Source organism: Xiphophorus couchianus, chromosome 2 (assembly GCF_001444195.1).
Source record: "Xiphophorus couchianus chromosome 2, X_couchianus-1.0, whole genome shotgun sequence".
NCBI classification, from domain to species: domain Eukaryota; kingdom Metazoa; phylum Chordata; class Actinopteri; order Cyprinodontiformes; family Poeciliidae; genus Xiphophorus; species Xiphophorus couchianus.
In genome coordinates this window covers 21,344,704-21,362,452 of record NC_040229.1, presented here as the reverse complement: position 1 = coordinate 21,362,452, position 17,749 = coordinate 21,344,704, and the positions used below count along the sequence as shown (strand labels likewise).

The 17,749-nt window shown below is 38.6% G+C and overlaps 1 protein-coding gene across 5 annotated transcripts in view; it reads right to left on the bottom strand.

The window, feature by feature from the left end:
* Positions 1–10,984, bottom strand: part of mtss1la (MTSS I-BAR domain containing 2a) — a 35,777-nt gene extending 24,793 nt beyond the window's left edge. For 3 of the 5 annotated variants that reach the window (XM_027999079.1, XM_027999087.1, XM_027999093.1), the window contains exons 1-3: positions 10,424–10,984; positions 6,553–6,614; positions 6,367–6,440 (exon numbers count right to left, since the gene is read on the bottom strand). In XM_027999079.1, coding sequence (XP_027854880.1) covers positions 6,367–6,440; positions 6,553–6,614; positions 10,424–10,492 — 205 coding nt within the window. In that variant the 5' untranslated portion in view covers positions 10,493–10,984. The remainder of the gene's footprint in view (positions 1–6,366; positions 6,441–6,552; positions 6,615–10,423) is intronic. The other 2 variants (XM_027999101.1, XM_027999107.1) reach the window with 1 other exon arrangement.
* Positions 10,985–17,749: the final 6,765 nt, after the last annotated feature.

Genomic DNA, 17,749 nt, shown 5'->3' with positions numbered 1-17,749 from the left:
ACAACACAAGTGAGAGGAAATCCAAACAGAAGTACAGACAACAGGAGTTTCTATATGTAGAAAGAGTCACCATCTGGAGGATCTGAAACCTAATATAATTTTCACAGGTTTTATATTAAAAAAAATCTGCCCTCACAGTGAAAGACAGTACAAAAGTTAGGACAGGAAATCATAAAATCCATTTTTATTCCCTGACCTCTCTCCCTGGATCAATCGGGAAGTACTGAATGAGGGGAAGTGTTGCCTGCCTTGGCATGGATGAGCAGGGAAATGTGCGCAATTTTGAGAATGCGAGAGTTAAAGGGGTGAAGGGTGAGTATGTTAAAGGTGGATTAAAGCAGGCGGCAGAAGAATGCGATGAAACCTCCAGCTGTGTCGGCAGCTGCAACTCGTCCCCCAACACAAGAAGGGGATCAGGGTGACAGCGACGGCGGCTAGCAGTTCATAGCCGAGGGCAAGACTCCCCCCTGGTGCGTTCAGCCCTATATGGCTTTATGGGAGACACCGGGACAAATATGATCACCGCAGGCAGACGGACCCACGTACAAAAAAAGAAGCACGCACACACATGCAGAGGCCAAAGAAAAAGAGCCACACAGACAGAAAACAGAAAACGGTGTGCAAGCAACTTTAAGTTGTTGAACAGCTGTTATGGCTAAACTGTGAAGACGAGAACATTGTGGCAAGGGTGTTTTTTTGTTTCGTTTTGTTTTTTAAAGAAAATTTTATAACAATGTAACAGCAGTCAAAAGGTCAAAGCCGTCAAACTGCGGTCATGGAACAAGCAGGCTGATACTTAAGGTTTACTCTTGAGCAGCACAGGCTAGTTTTCGAGGATATCGACATTCCTGCTGCCAAATTAATTACAGAGCTTGGATCATGCATAGAATAAAACAGCTCCCACAGGACCAATGCAACTAAAATGGCAGTCTGGTTCAGAGGTCATATAAATGCACAGTATGTACTGAATGATCAACCATTTTTAAAATTGGGGGAATAATTTTCAGTAAGCACTTTGTGATCACTTAATCTACTGGGTTTTTTTTAAAAAGGAAAACTGTTTAAAATATTAATCTTTAAATTGCACATTCTGCATATTAATAACAAATAATAATGAAATAATGATTAACATTAAAAATGCATGTACCCATGTAAAACTCCTGTAGCATTGTAAAAGATTTAAGTGTTCACAATAAAATTTGAATTGTTGAAATAAATTATAAAACCACATGATACATTTTGCAAGTCATAAATTTCTGGTGTCTCCAAATTGTAAATAATTAGCAAAAACTTATTTGCAAATAAGTAGCACTGCCAAATTGCTTATGTTTTTCTTTTGTTGTTGCAACATAAGAAACATTGACATTTATTTTTCTTCCACACATGTTTTTTTTTTGTAGTTAGCATGAAATGTTTTTTTTTTAATCTGGCCAGAACAACGTCTTCCATGTAAAAACAATAAAATATTTGCAAATCGTTGCAAATGGATTGCAACACAGTGCAGATGATTTTGAGTTTTACTTTTTCAGCAGGTTAAAATAACAATTCTAGCATTTTTTGTTTTTCCTGTCCTAAAAACATGATGCTTCCACTGCCATGTTTCACCTGGGGGTGTTGTCTTCACACTGTGCACGCTATTTCTTATGTCAAAGTTCGGATTCCATCACCATAGGAGGTTTTAGATGTTTAAATCGACTAAATTCAGCATTTTTTTAGGTAAGAAAGTGAGTCAAAGGAATTATTTTCAATGTAGCACAAAAAATGCAACTTTTTCCACAAGTCAACACAATTCATGCAACAAACATAAACCATAGATCATGCTGCTTCTGGTTTACTCACATGTCCACTTGGCAAATTCAGATGCAAATAAAATGGCCTAGTTGAAAAGTTGCAACATCTTAGAACAGCATGCAATTGCAGGAAAATAGCTGAGCATTTCAAAGTTCATTTACGATTAACTTTTTTTTGTTACTATTTAGTCTTTAAAAATATCATGACAATGTGTTGCATGCTTCCACACAACTGCCCGCATTGGACTTTCATGAAGCATTAAGCCAAAGTTAAAACATGCATAAATACGCCAATATGACTAAGACTTGATATTGATAAATGCCTTTTCTTTAATGACTTGGATCTTATGAAAAGCCACAAATGCTGATTCTGAAACTCATAAAAGGCAGATTCATATGGATTCATACGGAGTTCTTCTTTAATCAATGTTCATTGATTAAAGAAGAACAAATATACAGCTACAAAATATACTGAATTACAGTCCTCTTCTCACTATCAATGTGTGCAGAATCCTAATAGCAAAGGAAGCAATATGTAGTATGCTAAAATATTCCAGGTACCATAACATTTAAACTCTACATGTAAATAATATGTATGACATTCATAGTTCTTTATATTCATATCTGATATAGATTTCAGCCACCAAGATCTTACATTGAGAGATAACACCACTGTGATGATTGAAAAGAGAGAGTAGTGATGTGAGTGAACTGTGAATGAATTGTAACTGATATAATATTCAACAATATTGCATTGTCATGTTATTTTCTATTGTCGCGCTCCCCCAAACAAATCTAAAACTCACTGTTATAACAAAAATTAAGCGTCTTCCTTTTAGAAAAACTGTTTGCTCTGTTTGAGCGTAAGCCATGTTTCATTAGTTTCTCTTTAATTGCTCTGAAAGTCTCTCGTCGCTCATATAGTCCATGGCCTAAGAAGGATGACATTAATCCTTCAGTTAATGTTCCTCGCAGAGGAGTGAGTGGGTGTATGAGTGACACACTTACAGGGATGTTATGCATCTCCAGCTGCGAAACTCAGTTTGCTCATCTCTCTCATCTCTCTTTGGGCCATCTATCATTCGGCTGTCTTGCCTTCATTTCTCCTTTGAAGTCTTGGCCTACAATGGCCCGAACCTCCATTTTACTGGAGCACACTACGGACTGGTTAAGCCAAGTCTACCTTGCTCCATCCTGTAGAACCCTTACACTTCCTCTTCAGTAATTATTTAGTAAGATAACCAAGTTAATAAAGGCAAGAGCTACTAGAGAGCATATGGGATCAATAGTTGTGACTGTGGAAATGGAATGAGTGTTGCTGAGATCCCTTTATGGTAGTGCCTGGTAAAGACAGGCCGGTGCTGCCACAAAGCATTTAAAAGCGCACTGGTATGTGACCTGTGGGGTCAGGTGGCCGGCTACCAGCTGTCATACTCTGAACATGCGTGTGTGTGTGCGTGCATACATGTTTGCATCCACCCCCACGTGATTGTGTTTGAGAGAACGTCAGAAGCCTTTGCACGCTCATGCGGGTTAGTGGGATTTTTTTTTTGACCTACATACTGCTCTCGACGATCAGGTCCAAAGAAATCTGTGTTAATCAGCGTCCTTCTAGCCAGCCTCTGCCGTTACGAGCAGGGTGACAAAGCAGACGACATTAAGACTGAAAAACAATAAGCTCCATTTTTTCATTTCTTTGAGCTGCTTCTCCCCCCTTTAGCTGCTTCCACTTATTTCTTCTTAGCATAATAAGACAGTGATTAGAGTTTTTTGAGCATCTAGCACTAAAAGGCTACCATATGGATAAATGTGAAAAAAAAACAACTAATTATACTTTTTAATATTGAACTATAGTTCACATAGATATATGTTTAACATTAGATATAGAACCTGTGCAGCTCAAAGAAATGTAATTGCTTGTCAGCTTTAAGCCTTCGCTTTGCTTTAAGAAGTGAAGAAATTGTCTCAGTGTTGATCCAATCCTAGATATTGGCTCAGGGTAAAGATGGAGGCTTTTTTAATAACTGCTGGATGAGTCCATGACTATCCTCCACCTCACATCCCTGTTGGTGGTGTAGCCTCAGTTGTTTTATATCAGCTGCACTGATAGGTGTTAGTAGTTCTGTTCCTATCAGGAATTTGAAGCTGTTTCTTTTGCTCCACAAACTTAATTGGTGATTATGTTACTGACTGCACTATTACCTCAGAGAGATTTGTATATGCTATTCTGGGCTGAAAAGGAATTCCTGTTAATAAAATAAAGGCAATGCGCCCAGGTTTATTATCGTTTTATGATGTGTTTTTTTTTCCCATTCCTAATAGCCACATTTCGTTGTGAAATAACAGATTTATCTGAAGATGTGTAGTATTTTTAAATCAACCGAATAGTCTGTTAGTTAATGTTTTCCAGCACATATCAAGGTTTAATAAGCCTTGTCCACTAGGTCCACATTTCATTAAATATAGAAACTGTTTTTATCTTAATCTCGTAATTTAAATAGTAAGTTCAAGTTAAAAATTCAAAACAAAAGAAAACGTAGTACATTTTATTTTTAAACCACAATATTCTCTACTGCTGGTTTCAATGGTGAAAACATAACACCGTACTTTAACAAATATGAATATTTTTAAAGATAAAAGGTCTATTATATGCCAGTTAATTTATAAATGTAGAAGCAGAAAAAAAATCTAAGATATTTTTTGAATGCATCAGGTAAAACATATTTTTAAAAATAGTGACTTTTTAAAATAGTCAATAAATAGAGGGCCATAAATTAACGGCAAATTAAAAATTTGAAAGCTCCGTAACGGTTTTAATTTTTAACCTATGCACATGAGGTTGGTCTCATTTTTACATGAAATCATCTAGTGTTAGCAAGCAAGCTCTGCAACTACATTTTTGTTCAACTAATTTAAAAACATCACTGCCAAAGCAAAATGGCAAGAACACAGAATTAACTAGCCTGGTAAAAACTAGTCCTATGCCATTTGCTTCGTCCAGACAATCCAGAGGATCTGGACGAAGCAAATGTAGCCCAATCACCAAGGTTTGCACGAGATATGAACTGGTAACGCACCAGTTCATAGCTATGAAGCTAACCGAACAAGGCGACTGTCAATATTAATTCAGTATTTGGAAGAGTAACCAACATGGACTGAACAGCTTCTTTCATTTCCTCTGCTGCCATTGCTAAAACTACAGGCAGGCTGCAAATCTAAAACAGCGCAGAAAATCAACGTCATCTTTAACAACTTCTTCTGTTTGCTGATTGGCCCGAAAGAAATTCTACAAGAGGAATCCAAGTCAGTGGGAGAAAGCCCAGACTGTCTGAACAAGATTTGAGCAAGGCTGTGGTCAGGCTATAATTAACAGGAACCACATTAAAGTGTACTAGTAGGTGAATAATCAATACATGGCATTTACACAGAGAGTTAACAAGCTATGGTCAGCCTTGTGCTTCAGCTAGCTGCTCAAGACAGGAGTTTTTCTTTAGAACCGTGAGAAAGGCCCTGCATTTTTTAAGTGAGGCATAATCAGAACATGAGAGCAGCTTCTTTAACCTTAACCATGTGGCAGCAGTGAATTAAAGTTGTCCTGCAAATGCTACTGAGAGTTTGTCACTGTTAAGAAAATGAATACTCCATGTCCACCACAACATTATTGGTGAGTGAACAAAGGACTTGAACTTATTTTTTTTAATTAGGTAAGATAGTTAAAGTACAGACATTATCAAAAACAGTTTCCTTGCATGTAGTAGGAGAATATCATATTACTTTGAGTTTGTTGAGAAGGCAAACCTGTCGGCGTAGTGGAACAAGAGCCTGCATAATTTAGTGAATTTAGCAGTTTAAAACATCTTAAACTATAAACGTTCATACCAGTTCATTGACCTGTACTAAAGATGGTGAAATGGTAAGTTCCTGTCCTTTTGTTGTCTTGTATTTAAAAAAAACACAGGAAGACTCATGATCAGCTGATCCACCTAATCAGATAATGAGTCAGATACTACAGGCTATATCTAATTAGCTTGTTTACTTTACAGAAATCCCAATTTTTTATTTATTACTAAAACGAGCTCATGGTGACATGAAATATTTCTTCAATTGGTAAGAAAACACAAAAACTGATGTGTAACACCTTATGATCTCAACCAATTATTTAATCAGAGTGAACGTAGAGCTGCACATATATCAAATTATTTATTATATTGTTATCACAATATCAATATGTGCAATAATAATAATAATTGTAAAGGACTGCTTGGATGAACTATAAGGTAGACCACTATGCATTGACTTTGCATCTACATATTATTGTTTGGTCAGTCAAACAGTTTTACAAATTCTGTCAAACACGTAAAATACAGAATTCAGTCACTGATATGTGAAATTTCACAGACAGTGCTAAAGACATCATAATAACAAAAAATAGTAGATGGAGGAAATTGCAATATACTTACAAGCAAATTTGTTTTTGCAATGTTCATCAATATTGTAATTATTTCTTTTTCTTTTCAGATCCACACCCAAAACTCTCTCTGGTGCAATTACACATAGTTATAAACTGAGTCCTTACCTCTAGAGTTGGTAGCCATGTCTGCCACCTTCTGAAAGGCATCTAAAAAGGCCACAGCTGCCAGAATAGTGGTCCTGTAAACACAATGACACATGTTCACTGTACTCTGATTGCACAGAGAGTCTGCAAACATTGCATAAGAGTTTTCACCACTGACGGTCACTGTTCGCCAGACCAACGTCTCACCTGAGTTGAGAGTGCAGCTTTGTAGCCTTGGCACTGAAATCTTCCCACACGGGGTAGGAGCTCTGGTGAGAAAGCAAAATGGAAAAGTTTGCCAGTACCTGAGCAAGGACATTACGGTGCAAAAGCACACTCTGTTAAATACACACAGTAAGTACGTGTTGGGATTTTATGAAGACATAATGTTCCATCATAGGGAGAAAGTCTGGAGCAACGTGACAAAACGTTCATTTAAACGGACAATACGGTAGATTTAAATCTGTGAAGAGCTGTGAAACGTCAGAGAGCATGGCTCCTTCCCACAGAGCTCGAAACAAGCTGAAATACAACCTGAACGTTCTGATTTGTCTTTAAAAGCTTCAGCAATATGTCTCTCCTCTTACATGATAAGTTCACACTGAAACTCTTTATATCACTTTCTATGTCCTGGCAGGATGGACTTGTCTTTGAAAAATCTGGATTAGATTTACCTCTGGATAATCACACTCTGCCTTGAGCTAGAAATGCAGAAGCCAAACATAAAACACATTCAGGGCTAGATCCCATTAAAGCAATAGCTTGAGCCCTGGAGTAAAGAGAGGAAAGGCATAACCTCTGAGTGCCTCTTTAATGGAGATGAGCCAAAAAAACAGGGTTACACGTTCTGACTATATATAGCCAAGAGGCAATCTGGGAAGTGTCTCGTTCCTCATCATTTCTGGTGTAACCTCTGTTCTGGCAATGACAGAGGTTAACTCCCAGCTTTCCTTGGATTTCCCTATGACAGTGATTTAGGAGATATCCTCTTCGAAAAACATAAAAAATAAAACTTCGCTGAACGGCTTTCTGTTCATGCTTAGCTTCAACAGGTGCCTAATTAGTTTGTAAGGTTTGTGGCTCCCAGGGGCAGAAGGTACACGCTGCCCAAACAACTGGGAAACCAGGGTTAACGACTTGGGCAAAGACATGCACAGCATCCGGAGGGCATTGATGGTTTTTTTTTTCTTATGTTCAATCACACCTCAATGACTTCAGGGAAGTGGATGGAAAGATATACATTAGATGAAGAGAAAGAGGCTGCACCTCCCTCATCATTCACTGAAGGGTGAAGGGTAAAAGTGTTATCCTTGGTTGTCAAGGACAAAATCAAAAGCTTTCACTCCGGAACATGCAGAGGCTTGTAATCAAAATGCGCCACTCGGATCTGATCGAATTGCTGATCTAATTCAGATGAGTCACCGCTGTCATCACTTCAACCTTTCACCGACTGTTCTATCGCCTCCCACTCCTCTTCTATTTCTTTCCCTTTTAGCTTCTGTTATATAACTAACAGGGGCCGGTCGTATCCAAAATATTAGAGGAATGGTTAAGGATTTTTAAGTTGATATCGATTTTGACAGCGCACCTGTTGTCATTTTAGATTTACTTTGGTTTTAGTTGATTAAATCTTACAACATTTTACTAAATCTAATGTAAATGTAGTCGACTAAAAGCTATTTAACATTTTTAAGGAAAACATTTTTCAATACCTGTGTGGAATTCGTATCGTTGAACTGAGTAAAACACTGTTAATGCCTATTCAACCAGTTTTAGCTGAACTTTTAGCAGCCCAACACTCTTCAGTGTGAACAATGATCGAGCAGCAAGTGTCTTTATTTGCATGATGCTCATGCAGATCACCTGGATTCAGATAGCCTTTGTCTTTTGTATGCTGAGACTTAAAGGGATAGCTGCTAAATGTAGTTTATGTCTTTGGGCATTAGTGCCACACTTGAAAAGTCTGGTCAGATCTAAAATAGTTTTTTACACTGATTACAGATTCCTCAAAGCACCATTAATAACCTTGATTTGCAAAAACAAACAAAAAAATGTATAGTCTAGTGTCTTACTTGAGAACTCATTAATATGCGTCATCTCTTTTCATTAACTGCATGTATTGTTAGACCCCTGGTAATTTACCCAGAATCCATGAGTACTTAAATAGCAGGTTGGAGTTGATCTTTCTATGTGAAAAGAACAAAGTTTTCTTTAAAATTATTTACTGTAAAACTAACTACATGACAGAAAAGTAAAGAGGAATAAAATACAAAAATAACACAACAGTTTAAGTGAACCCTTTTCTATTGAATTTGATATTGTTTTTACTTTATTATGAGGCAGTTAGACTAACCATAAATGTTTAACATCTTTCAACACATGGAAATCCATGCCATACAAAGATCTACCTCCGCCTACCATGTAAATAATCATTGGCATCTTTATAAACAACTGTCCAATGCATCCACCAGTTTAAAGGCTTATGAGATCATTTTCTTATAAACCATTATGATGTTTTAGTCTGGAATTTTTTTTGTGACAATACAAGTCTACGTTGGTCTTGGCTCCCCTTGAACTGCCATTAGCTTCAGGCTCCAGGACAAATTAATCTGAATTTATGTTTGACAAAGAAGCCAAGAGAGTTGCTCAGTAAAAGTAAGACATTAACTGCTGTCCCTCTAAGTCTATAAAGTTCATTACACATGAGGCACAGGTTGTCTGAGTTCTCCAAGTGAACGAGATTCATGTAAATAAGATTACTCAACGCCTCGTCATTGTTCACTTTCAAAAAGCAAACAGTGATTGGTAGAGCATGCCTCCATTGCCCAGCTCACAGCAGTGCAATGAGGTCAGACCTTTTTCTCAGACACCGGACAGCAATACTGTGCTGACTAAGGGCTTTAGCCTCATTCATCTGTGCTGCTTATCAATACACAGACTGCCTCTATCTGAGAGCTAGCATCTCTCTGATCCTAGCATAAGCACCACACCACACAAAAGAGAAATGTAGGAAACTAAATCAGAGCAGCCCATAGCTGAAGGGTGATTTCATCTGAGCCTGATGAATGATCGTCTCTGAAAATAGCCTGGCCCAATGTTATAAAGGTCCCTTGAGCTGTGGATCAATAAGAAACGCACCACTGAGGCAGAACGCACAACTTGATGCTTCGTTCGTTTGCAGTGCTGAGCGGTTTGCAAGCACCATGTGGGTCGTAGACAATAAGAAGGCAGGGAGCTGCCTGCAGGCCTGATGGATATGTTCACACTTTCCATCTGTTGTCATGAATAACAACAGACCACCCTGGTACAACTTCCTTGATTTCATCCCCCTCCCCCAGCACACACATTGCATCTCAGCAAGTCCTGCTAATATCACTAAAAAGATGAGAACTTGTTTATTACAAGTTATCTGTGAGATGAGTCGGTTCAACATTTGAGGTCAAAGGTTTGCCTTAGCCACTAAGCAACATCTTGTGAAGGTAGTGATTTACTGGCACAAGGCCAAACATCAGGAAGCACAATCAATAACCTCTCAAGGCTGTTTCTGCTCAAGAGGATGAGGTGATGAAACTGTTATTTTCTTCCAGAGCTTCCTTCTCAGATTAGCATAAAGCGGGAGCAATTGTCTGGGGTCAAATGTCACACAATCCTGTGATGTGTTGTGATGACTGAACATTGTGTGTTCATCTTATACCTTACTTATATGATCCAGAAGAATATAAGAACTCTTTGGATTTGTGTCAGGACCACTGGAGCAACTCCATTAGGCATTTCTTTGACATACGACAGAATTATGCTTTCATCCGAGCAGTTTGTGTTTGGTAAACAGGTTGGTACACCGGCTTGACTGTTGTGGCAACCACTTTCCTGGCGGACCTGCTGAACATTATGCAAATAACACAAAGAGAAACATGCTTCATCCCTCGGCCTGTCCTGCAGCGGTGTTCCGTGTGGGATGTGGGGGAGGACCCGGTGAAACAGACAAAGGCAGTAAAAAAAATATATGCGTCTGCTTAGCCACCGTGCTCCCACAAAGGTCAGATCAAAACCCCAGACCAGCTGAATATCTGCGTGTTACCTTCATGTCGTTCACGATGGCCTGGAATAATCCACCCAGCGCTCCACACTCCTTCTCCACAGACTCCATGGTGTCCAAAACAAATAAAAAGAAAGCTCGCGAAGAAACTAGAAACAGTCCGGGGATGCCAAGGCTCAGCTTTGTTCACTCATTAAATATGTCGATGCTTGTTTCGATCATCCGAGGATGCGAAGCCACACAGCCAGCAGCCTGCGGAGCGCACGAACAAAAACAAATGTGCGGCTCGGGGCCACCGGCTGCTCCTCCAACTCTTTCCGTCGCTACTCGCGTCTCTCCGCTCGGCGGCTCCGGGAGGGTTGGAGCTGTCTGGTGGGGACTAAAGCCGCCGGAAAACGTGGAGGGCACATGCACTGTGGCTCCTCATAATGAGCGCAAATAACACAGAGTGCACAGTTTCGGGGGGTAGAGGGCAGGACCAGGGGCCACGACACAACGGGAGACGGGATCAATCGCAGGGGGGACGCGGAGACGCGCTCTGTTGTTAATAGCGGAGCAGATGTCTCGGAGATGGAGTCTCCCGTAATTCGATCCATGGGAATGGAAAAGGGGCAGGTCTTTTTTTTTCTGGGTGAGGAGGAGGGGACAGGGAGGAACACCCTCCTCCAGCCCTCCTTTCACCCGACGCAAACAAAAGTAAAACCCTGTTCTCTTAGAGAACATTTTCCTGACATATGCAAAGCAGGATTTCCTCGGTTTTATGTGTATCCTTGCACGCGTCTGATAATGCCCAGCTTTGCCTCGCTTTTCTTTATTCTTGAACCTGTTAAAAGAAACAGTAGCACACGGCTCATTGTCGCCTCAGTATATGGACCGCCGGTGTTATGCCGAGGTGTTGATGACTTTCAAATTTTGTAAAAATGTTTTATTAAATGCATTAATACCCATGTTATGCATATTATGCCGCTTACATAACTAAAAACCATATAAAAAAAATAAATGCTGATTAAAAGTAATTTATATTGTGCAGTTATTTCACATCAAGGAAGTTTGGTGACGGTAACTTTCTGAAGGGACACACCCTGAGCATCTCAGCTCAACACACGGCTCATTTTATTAGGATTTAAATGTTTGGCTGGCTTGTTCTTCTGGGGTGTGACAAGTTGAAACACATAATTACTTCTCTAGCCTTGATAGTGAATAAAATGTTGATTGTATACAATATTGTTTATACTACAATTGGTAGAAGTTAAACTTCCGCCCACTATTCTGTCCATTGAACCTTTCTTACCAAGCACATCCTGAGGAATAATCTCAAACGCTTAATAGACACTGGCTCCTAAAAGGGCCCACATGCCTGTCAAGATAGCAGGTTTGTGACATTTATTACACAGAGAACATGATAAATACTACCCACACGTTTTTGAGTTGTAATTTGGAAGCAAATCCTGTACAATTACTCTTTAAAGTTTTAAACCTGATGTGCAGACTCTAAAAATAATACTTTGCCAAACTCCTTTAATTCTTCTCAAACTCGGATGTGCTGTCAGTTTGTTGTGGATTTGAAGAACCAGAAATAGAGGATTGAAATAATGTTATGATGATTAATAATAATGGTATAAAGGCATCTGTATTTAGTGCAGCACCACGTGTTCAATTGGAAACGTCATGGTAATGAAAAATAAGTGTCAGGAAAATGTGGAATAATTAGCACCAATATTGCTGGTTTTGATACCAGCAATAGTATCAAAATCAGATATTTTTTATCTAATTATACACAGAGTGAATATGGAACCATGGTCACAAAAAATATAACTTTTTCCTTTTTTATATATAAACCCAATGACAACACAAGAAGGAAAGTGGTTGGGAGATGATAACACTGAAGGAGCTGTAGTCATTTCCAAATAGATCTGATTGTTTTCTTCCGCTTCTGGAACAAAGATAACTTTTTTGAACAACCATTATCTCTGGTTTTGGATGCTCTACAGTCAGAAGGATTTTTTCCCCAATACTTTTTTTTTTATTTTGGGGACATTTGTTATGATGCATAACCATAGCAACTGGACGGTTTGCAAATGGGAGCAGCTGCATCACAGGAGCTGGTCTGCCTGCCTTCTAACCCTAATTGTGAAATTGTAAGCAATTTGTTTTGATCCCAAACCTTATAAAAAGATGTGTAATACCCCTAACGATGAACGGTGATTTTTTATTTTTATTTTACCAACATCAAATTGAGTCCACACATCCAAATCAAAAGAAGATTGACTTCATGAGAACTCTTGTAAAGTAGGGAACATGTTATGAAGTCAAGATGTGGCATGCTGATAGAATCCCACCAAATAAGATTATAAAGCCATTCAACCCACCAATCTGGGTCACATTCACCCGACGTTTAGTATTTTATGATAAGCTCCACCTTCAGAGAGAGTTATAGGCAACCAGGCTCAGTCCTTTCTATATTTCAGAGACAAACATCACTGATCTTTTACGACACGTCCATAAGGTCACCACAGAGAATTCCCAATGAACATCCTGTCTGCCCTGTACATCTGCCACACACACTTTCCTCCGTCATTCATCAGTTTTAGTTTTATACCACAAGACAAATGTCAATGAGCACAACTCAAAAATATCCACAGCCGTTCTCACCAAAGAATTTACTCTTCAGTCTACAATTTTAATTCAAACACATTGCTAAATCTATTATTGTGGTGTCATGGCTCTCTTTTATCACATCATCCTTTCGGCTTTCCCTCCCCAAGGGTCATGTCACCAAAGTTTATTTACAAAGCAATTACATGATCAGCATACGATATCCTTTGTTTTTCCTAAACAGTAGGGAAAAACTGCCTCTGCTCTGGGTATTTTTGGAGTAACCAGATACGCCACTTCCTGTCATAAGAGAGAACTTAAACAATAGTAAAGCAATAAACATTGAATATTGCAGAAGCAAAACAAATCTAAGAATAACCCAAACAAAAACAGAATCATGCTATCATTTTATTAACTTGTGGAAACTAGATTTAGCAACTGTGTCTGGTTTGGTAACTCCTGCCCACGTGGACAGACATGCAGAGAGAGTCTGGGACCGGAGCCTAGTCTCTCTGTGCTCTCACCACAGGCCTAACTGGCATCCCTGAGAAAGCAGCTATAAAACAGAAAATATCCCCTCACAGATGATGACATTCCTCGCCACCGCCATCAAGCCCCTCTCTTGGAAAAAGGGGGTCTGTTCTGTTCTCGTCCATACCACCGATGTGTATGCAAGAGAGTTTTTTTTATTATTATTTATTTATTCAGGATGGATCTTAGTTAGGAAAATATGCAAAGGGTTCTGTTTTGCCTCTCTTTTTCTCCAGTAAGGCTGAACAACTGAAAGCAATCATCAGTCCTAAACACATCAAGCTGAGCAGACCCACAAGACTTTGGACGGTTATATAACTCTGTGTGCGAGGGTTTTAGCTTTGGGGTAAGTTTTTATCTAACATTGTGAGTGAATGTTTTTAAGTTTTCTTCCACATTTTGTTTTTCTGTGGTCATCAGTCAGACATTGGATCAAATACTTAATATCGCAGTAAAAGCATTTCGGAATGCACTCATTCTATTTTATAGATTTTGCCATCTTACCACCACAGACTTAAAGGACTTTATTGGGATTTTATTTGATAGACCAACACAAAGTGGGGACTGATTGCAAGTTGGAAAAAAAAAAAAAAAGCACTATATCAGCATCAACATTAGTATCTGCAGATGTTAGTTGTTTTTTAGCATATCGTATCAGTCCAAAAAATAAAACCAATGTTTCTTTTTTTTTTCCATCTTGTTGCCAATCATGTTTCTGGAAGGGGAAGGAGTTGGTCATATGGTCTTTGTTTGGTTATGTGACAGGACTGTGTGATGTTTAAAGCTGCAGTAGGTAACTTTTCTAATTTATATATTTTTCACATATTTGTTAAAACTGACAGATAATGTGTAAAAAAAAACCCCAAAGTGATAGAAAATCAAGTTCCTTTGATTGCTCCCTGTGGTTCTATTGCTATCTGCAGAAACAGAACAAATCAGAGCCAGTTTTAGCACTAGCACTTTTTGTCCTATTCTGCTAGATTCACAGTCTGGGCTTTCTCCCACCAACTTGGATTCCTCAGGTAGATTTTCTATCGGGCCAATCAGCGAACAAAAGGTGAAGTTTTGAATGATGTTGATTTTTGGTGCTGTTTTAGAATTGTAGTCTGCATGTAGTTTTAGCAATGGCACTGGAGGAAGTGAATGAAGCCATTCAGTTTATGTTGGCCACGCTTCCAAATATTGAATTTACTTTAACAGCCACCTTGTTCAGCTCAGCACTTCTCTCTTCGCAATGGAGGATGGTTATCTACAGCGCAAGCTTCATAGCATTGAACATCCACATACATCACTGGCAAACGTTACCGATTGAGTATAATTTAAAACCTCGTCACTGTCCTTGATTCCAGACCATCTGTATAAAGCAAAGGATGTAACAGGGGACTGTTTTTTTTACCAGGCTTTGATGGTGGTGACAGAGATAGGAGAGGTAATGCAGTATCTATGTTCAATCAATAACCATACAAGCTTGTATTCAGTTCTTCTTGGCTGGATGTCCCACAGATGGATGGATGGAAGTTAAGAAACTTTGTTTGAACCTTACGGTGAGCTCACCTGTGGGGATTCGTGCAGAATGTTCTGGTTTCCTTCAAGAAAAGAACAAACCTCGGTCATGCTGAGCATGGAGACTGACAGAAGAGAAGTGGATTATGCAACACAGGAGATATTTATGTGGCTTAACTTTAGTCCACTTTTTCCACCACAGATAGCTTGTCACTAAAGGAATTCTCTTATATTGAATAAATCCAAGCTGTTGTTCTCCGTCTGTGAGGGAACAGCAAACTTTTAACAGCTGACTTCCAAGCACAACTCCATCAATCCTTTTTTATGTGGGAGTGGAAGAAAATGGGTCCTTAGTTTCTATAACACTGACAAAAATCTGATAAACATTCCTTCAGCTGAATATTAATAAAACTTCTGTTCATCCACAGACTTTTACTATTATTGATAATCTTCCAAGGATCACTGCAATATTAAAACATACTGCAAAACAATTGCAATGATTCCTTATAATCTTTATCAAAGATCTATGAATTGAAGCAATGCTTTTGTACAGATTTTACTCCTCGTTGGGACCTGATTTACTGAAAGTAATTTAGGGGGCCCATTTAAGAAAATTGCATATTGATATTCCTTATACATTATATGAAAATGATCTCAAATCTATTCCAGCTCTGCTCAATATTAAAAGTTTTAAAAGCTGTGGGATTTCCTAACTGCTTTGTTCCGGGACATTGCTGCCGCTAGAAATACAAAGTGCTAAAAATATTTTTAAACAGTTGTAGATGAAATTAAGATGTGTTTGTGTGTGAATCGAGATAAAAATATAATTGCAGATAACAGTTTTTATTTTCTCTTCAGTTTTTATCTGGGTGCTGCCATGTTGAATTTTGAGGTTAAGTTCGGGGAGAGATCTCCAGTTTTCCTAGCATGACTGTGACAAATCAATTTTAAAATAACATACTTGAGAAATACTAATAAGATTAATTAGATGTGCTATTTTGTTATTTACTCCTGTATTTAATAGAAATATATAATTTAGCTGTACAGAGTACAATAGATCAGACCGGTGTGAAAAAGTTTTTTTAGTAATAATTTTGACAAGTCTCAACAATATATTTGTCTTGAAAACTGTCTTGTTCGTTTGTGGTGGACCCATAAGCAGAGAGACAGATTCTATGATGAAGGTTTAATGAAAAATGATGTTTAAAACAAAACTTACAGGCAGTCAGGTGAACACAAAGACAACAAACCAAACAGGAACCAGGTACAGGAGGCAAATGACCAGAGGTAACAGGACCTAATGGGATTACAAAGGAGGAACCAGCAAAGAGTGGGAGCAAGAGAAGGGTTTAAATACTTTGATGGTGACTGCTGGAACGAAAAACCTGGGCTGATGAGCTAACAGGTTGCAGGTGTGTGTGTGTGAGAGAGAAATATTGAAAGAGAGAAGAAGTGGCACAGGAGGTGAGGGGACTAGAAAATGAATCTAACATTAAAGAATGACTAAACATATGAAACATAATCAAACTAGAGTAACTAAGAAAGGACTAAGACTGAAAAATAAATCTAACTAGAAACTGACTCCTATTATTCTTGTGTTTCAGGAGGGACTGAGAACCTCTTTAACAGAAAAAAGCTTCTGAATGTGATACACATGCCAACACATCCCAGAGGCAATTAGAGTTGTCCTTGGAGAACAATTGCAACCTTTGGTATGCACTCTTTATATAGTCTTTTCCACAGGAGTTTTCCAACAACTGTTGGAAAACTATGAAAAGACTAATGTAAACTGAACTGACCACAGATAGGCTCTCCCAGGAGGACTTTAAGGTTCCATACACTCCTTTGTTGCATCTCCTCTTCTTTGACTTTCATCCACCAGTTTGCTTGGCTGTTCTTATTTTCTGATCTCCACTGCTCTTCCCTTCATTGCAACTCATCCCTCCTTTTTGTGCTTGAAAAATCTCACCATCTATTTTGTCTTTTTCACAGCCATGTTTCAGGTTCCAGTGACTGAGGACTCTGTTGAGTGTGAGGAGATTTCCTCACTTTCTTGTCTGTCTGAACGTTTCACCATGTTTTCCCTCAGTGGTTCCTGCTCTCTTAGTGAGAGACTGAAAAACACGTTGTCCCCTGTGTACATGTTACAAAGATCAGGCCTGTGACAGTGCAGAGGCTCAAGTAACAACTGCAGAGGGATGCAGGGGAGAAAGTTTACGTAGTTAGGCAAAAATGATGATAGAAAACCTTCACCTTCAAGGTGAACCATGTGTCTCTGTTTGTTGGGAATTCTGCTTGAACTCAGCACAGAAAAAAAAGTCACAAGCAAAATAAGCAAGCAACTAAAAAAAAACCATTAGTACAGGCCAAGCTTTATTGAAAATGAATAAGCAAGCAGAAAACTGAAAGTGTTCTAGTGGTAAAATTATATGCCTATGTCAACCAGCGGAATATTAAGAAGTTTATAATCACTCATCATGGGCATGAATATTATATGAATTTAAGGCCTTTTAAGGCATAATGTAAATGAACCATTATTCCTCAGGGTGGAATGAAAACACAGCATATAACTGCAACAAATGTAAAAAAAATCTGACATCTCAAGCTTTATTGAGAACATATACAATATACATACCTCCCTGTCCTTAAACAGATTGCAAAAATCACTTTCTGTTCATAACCACAAACACCCATGTGAAAATATTGATTAAGGAAGTATTAAAATAGCCAGGCTTTGGC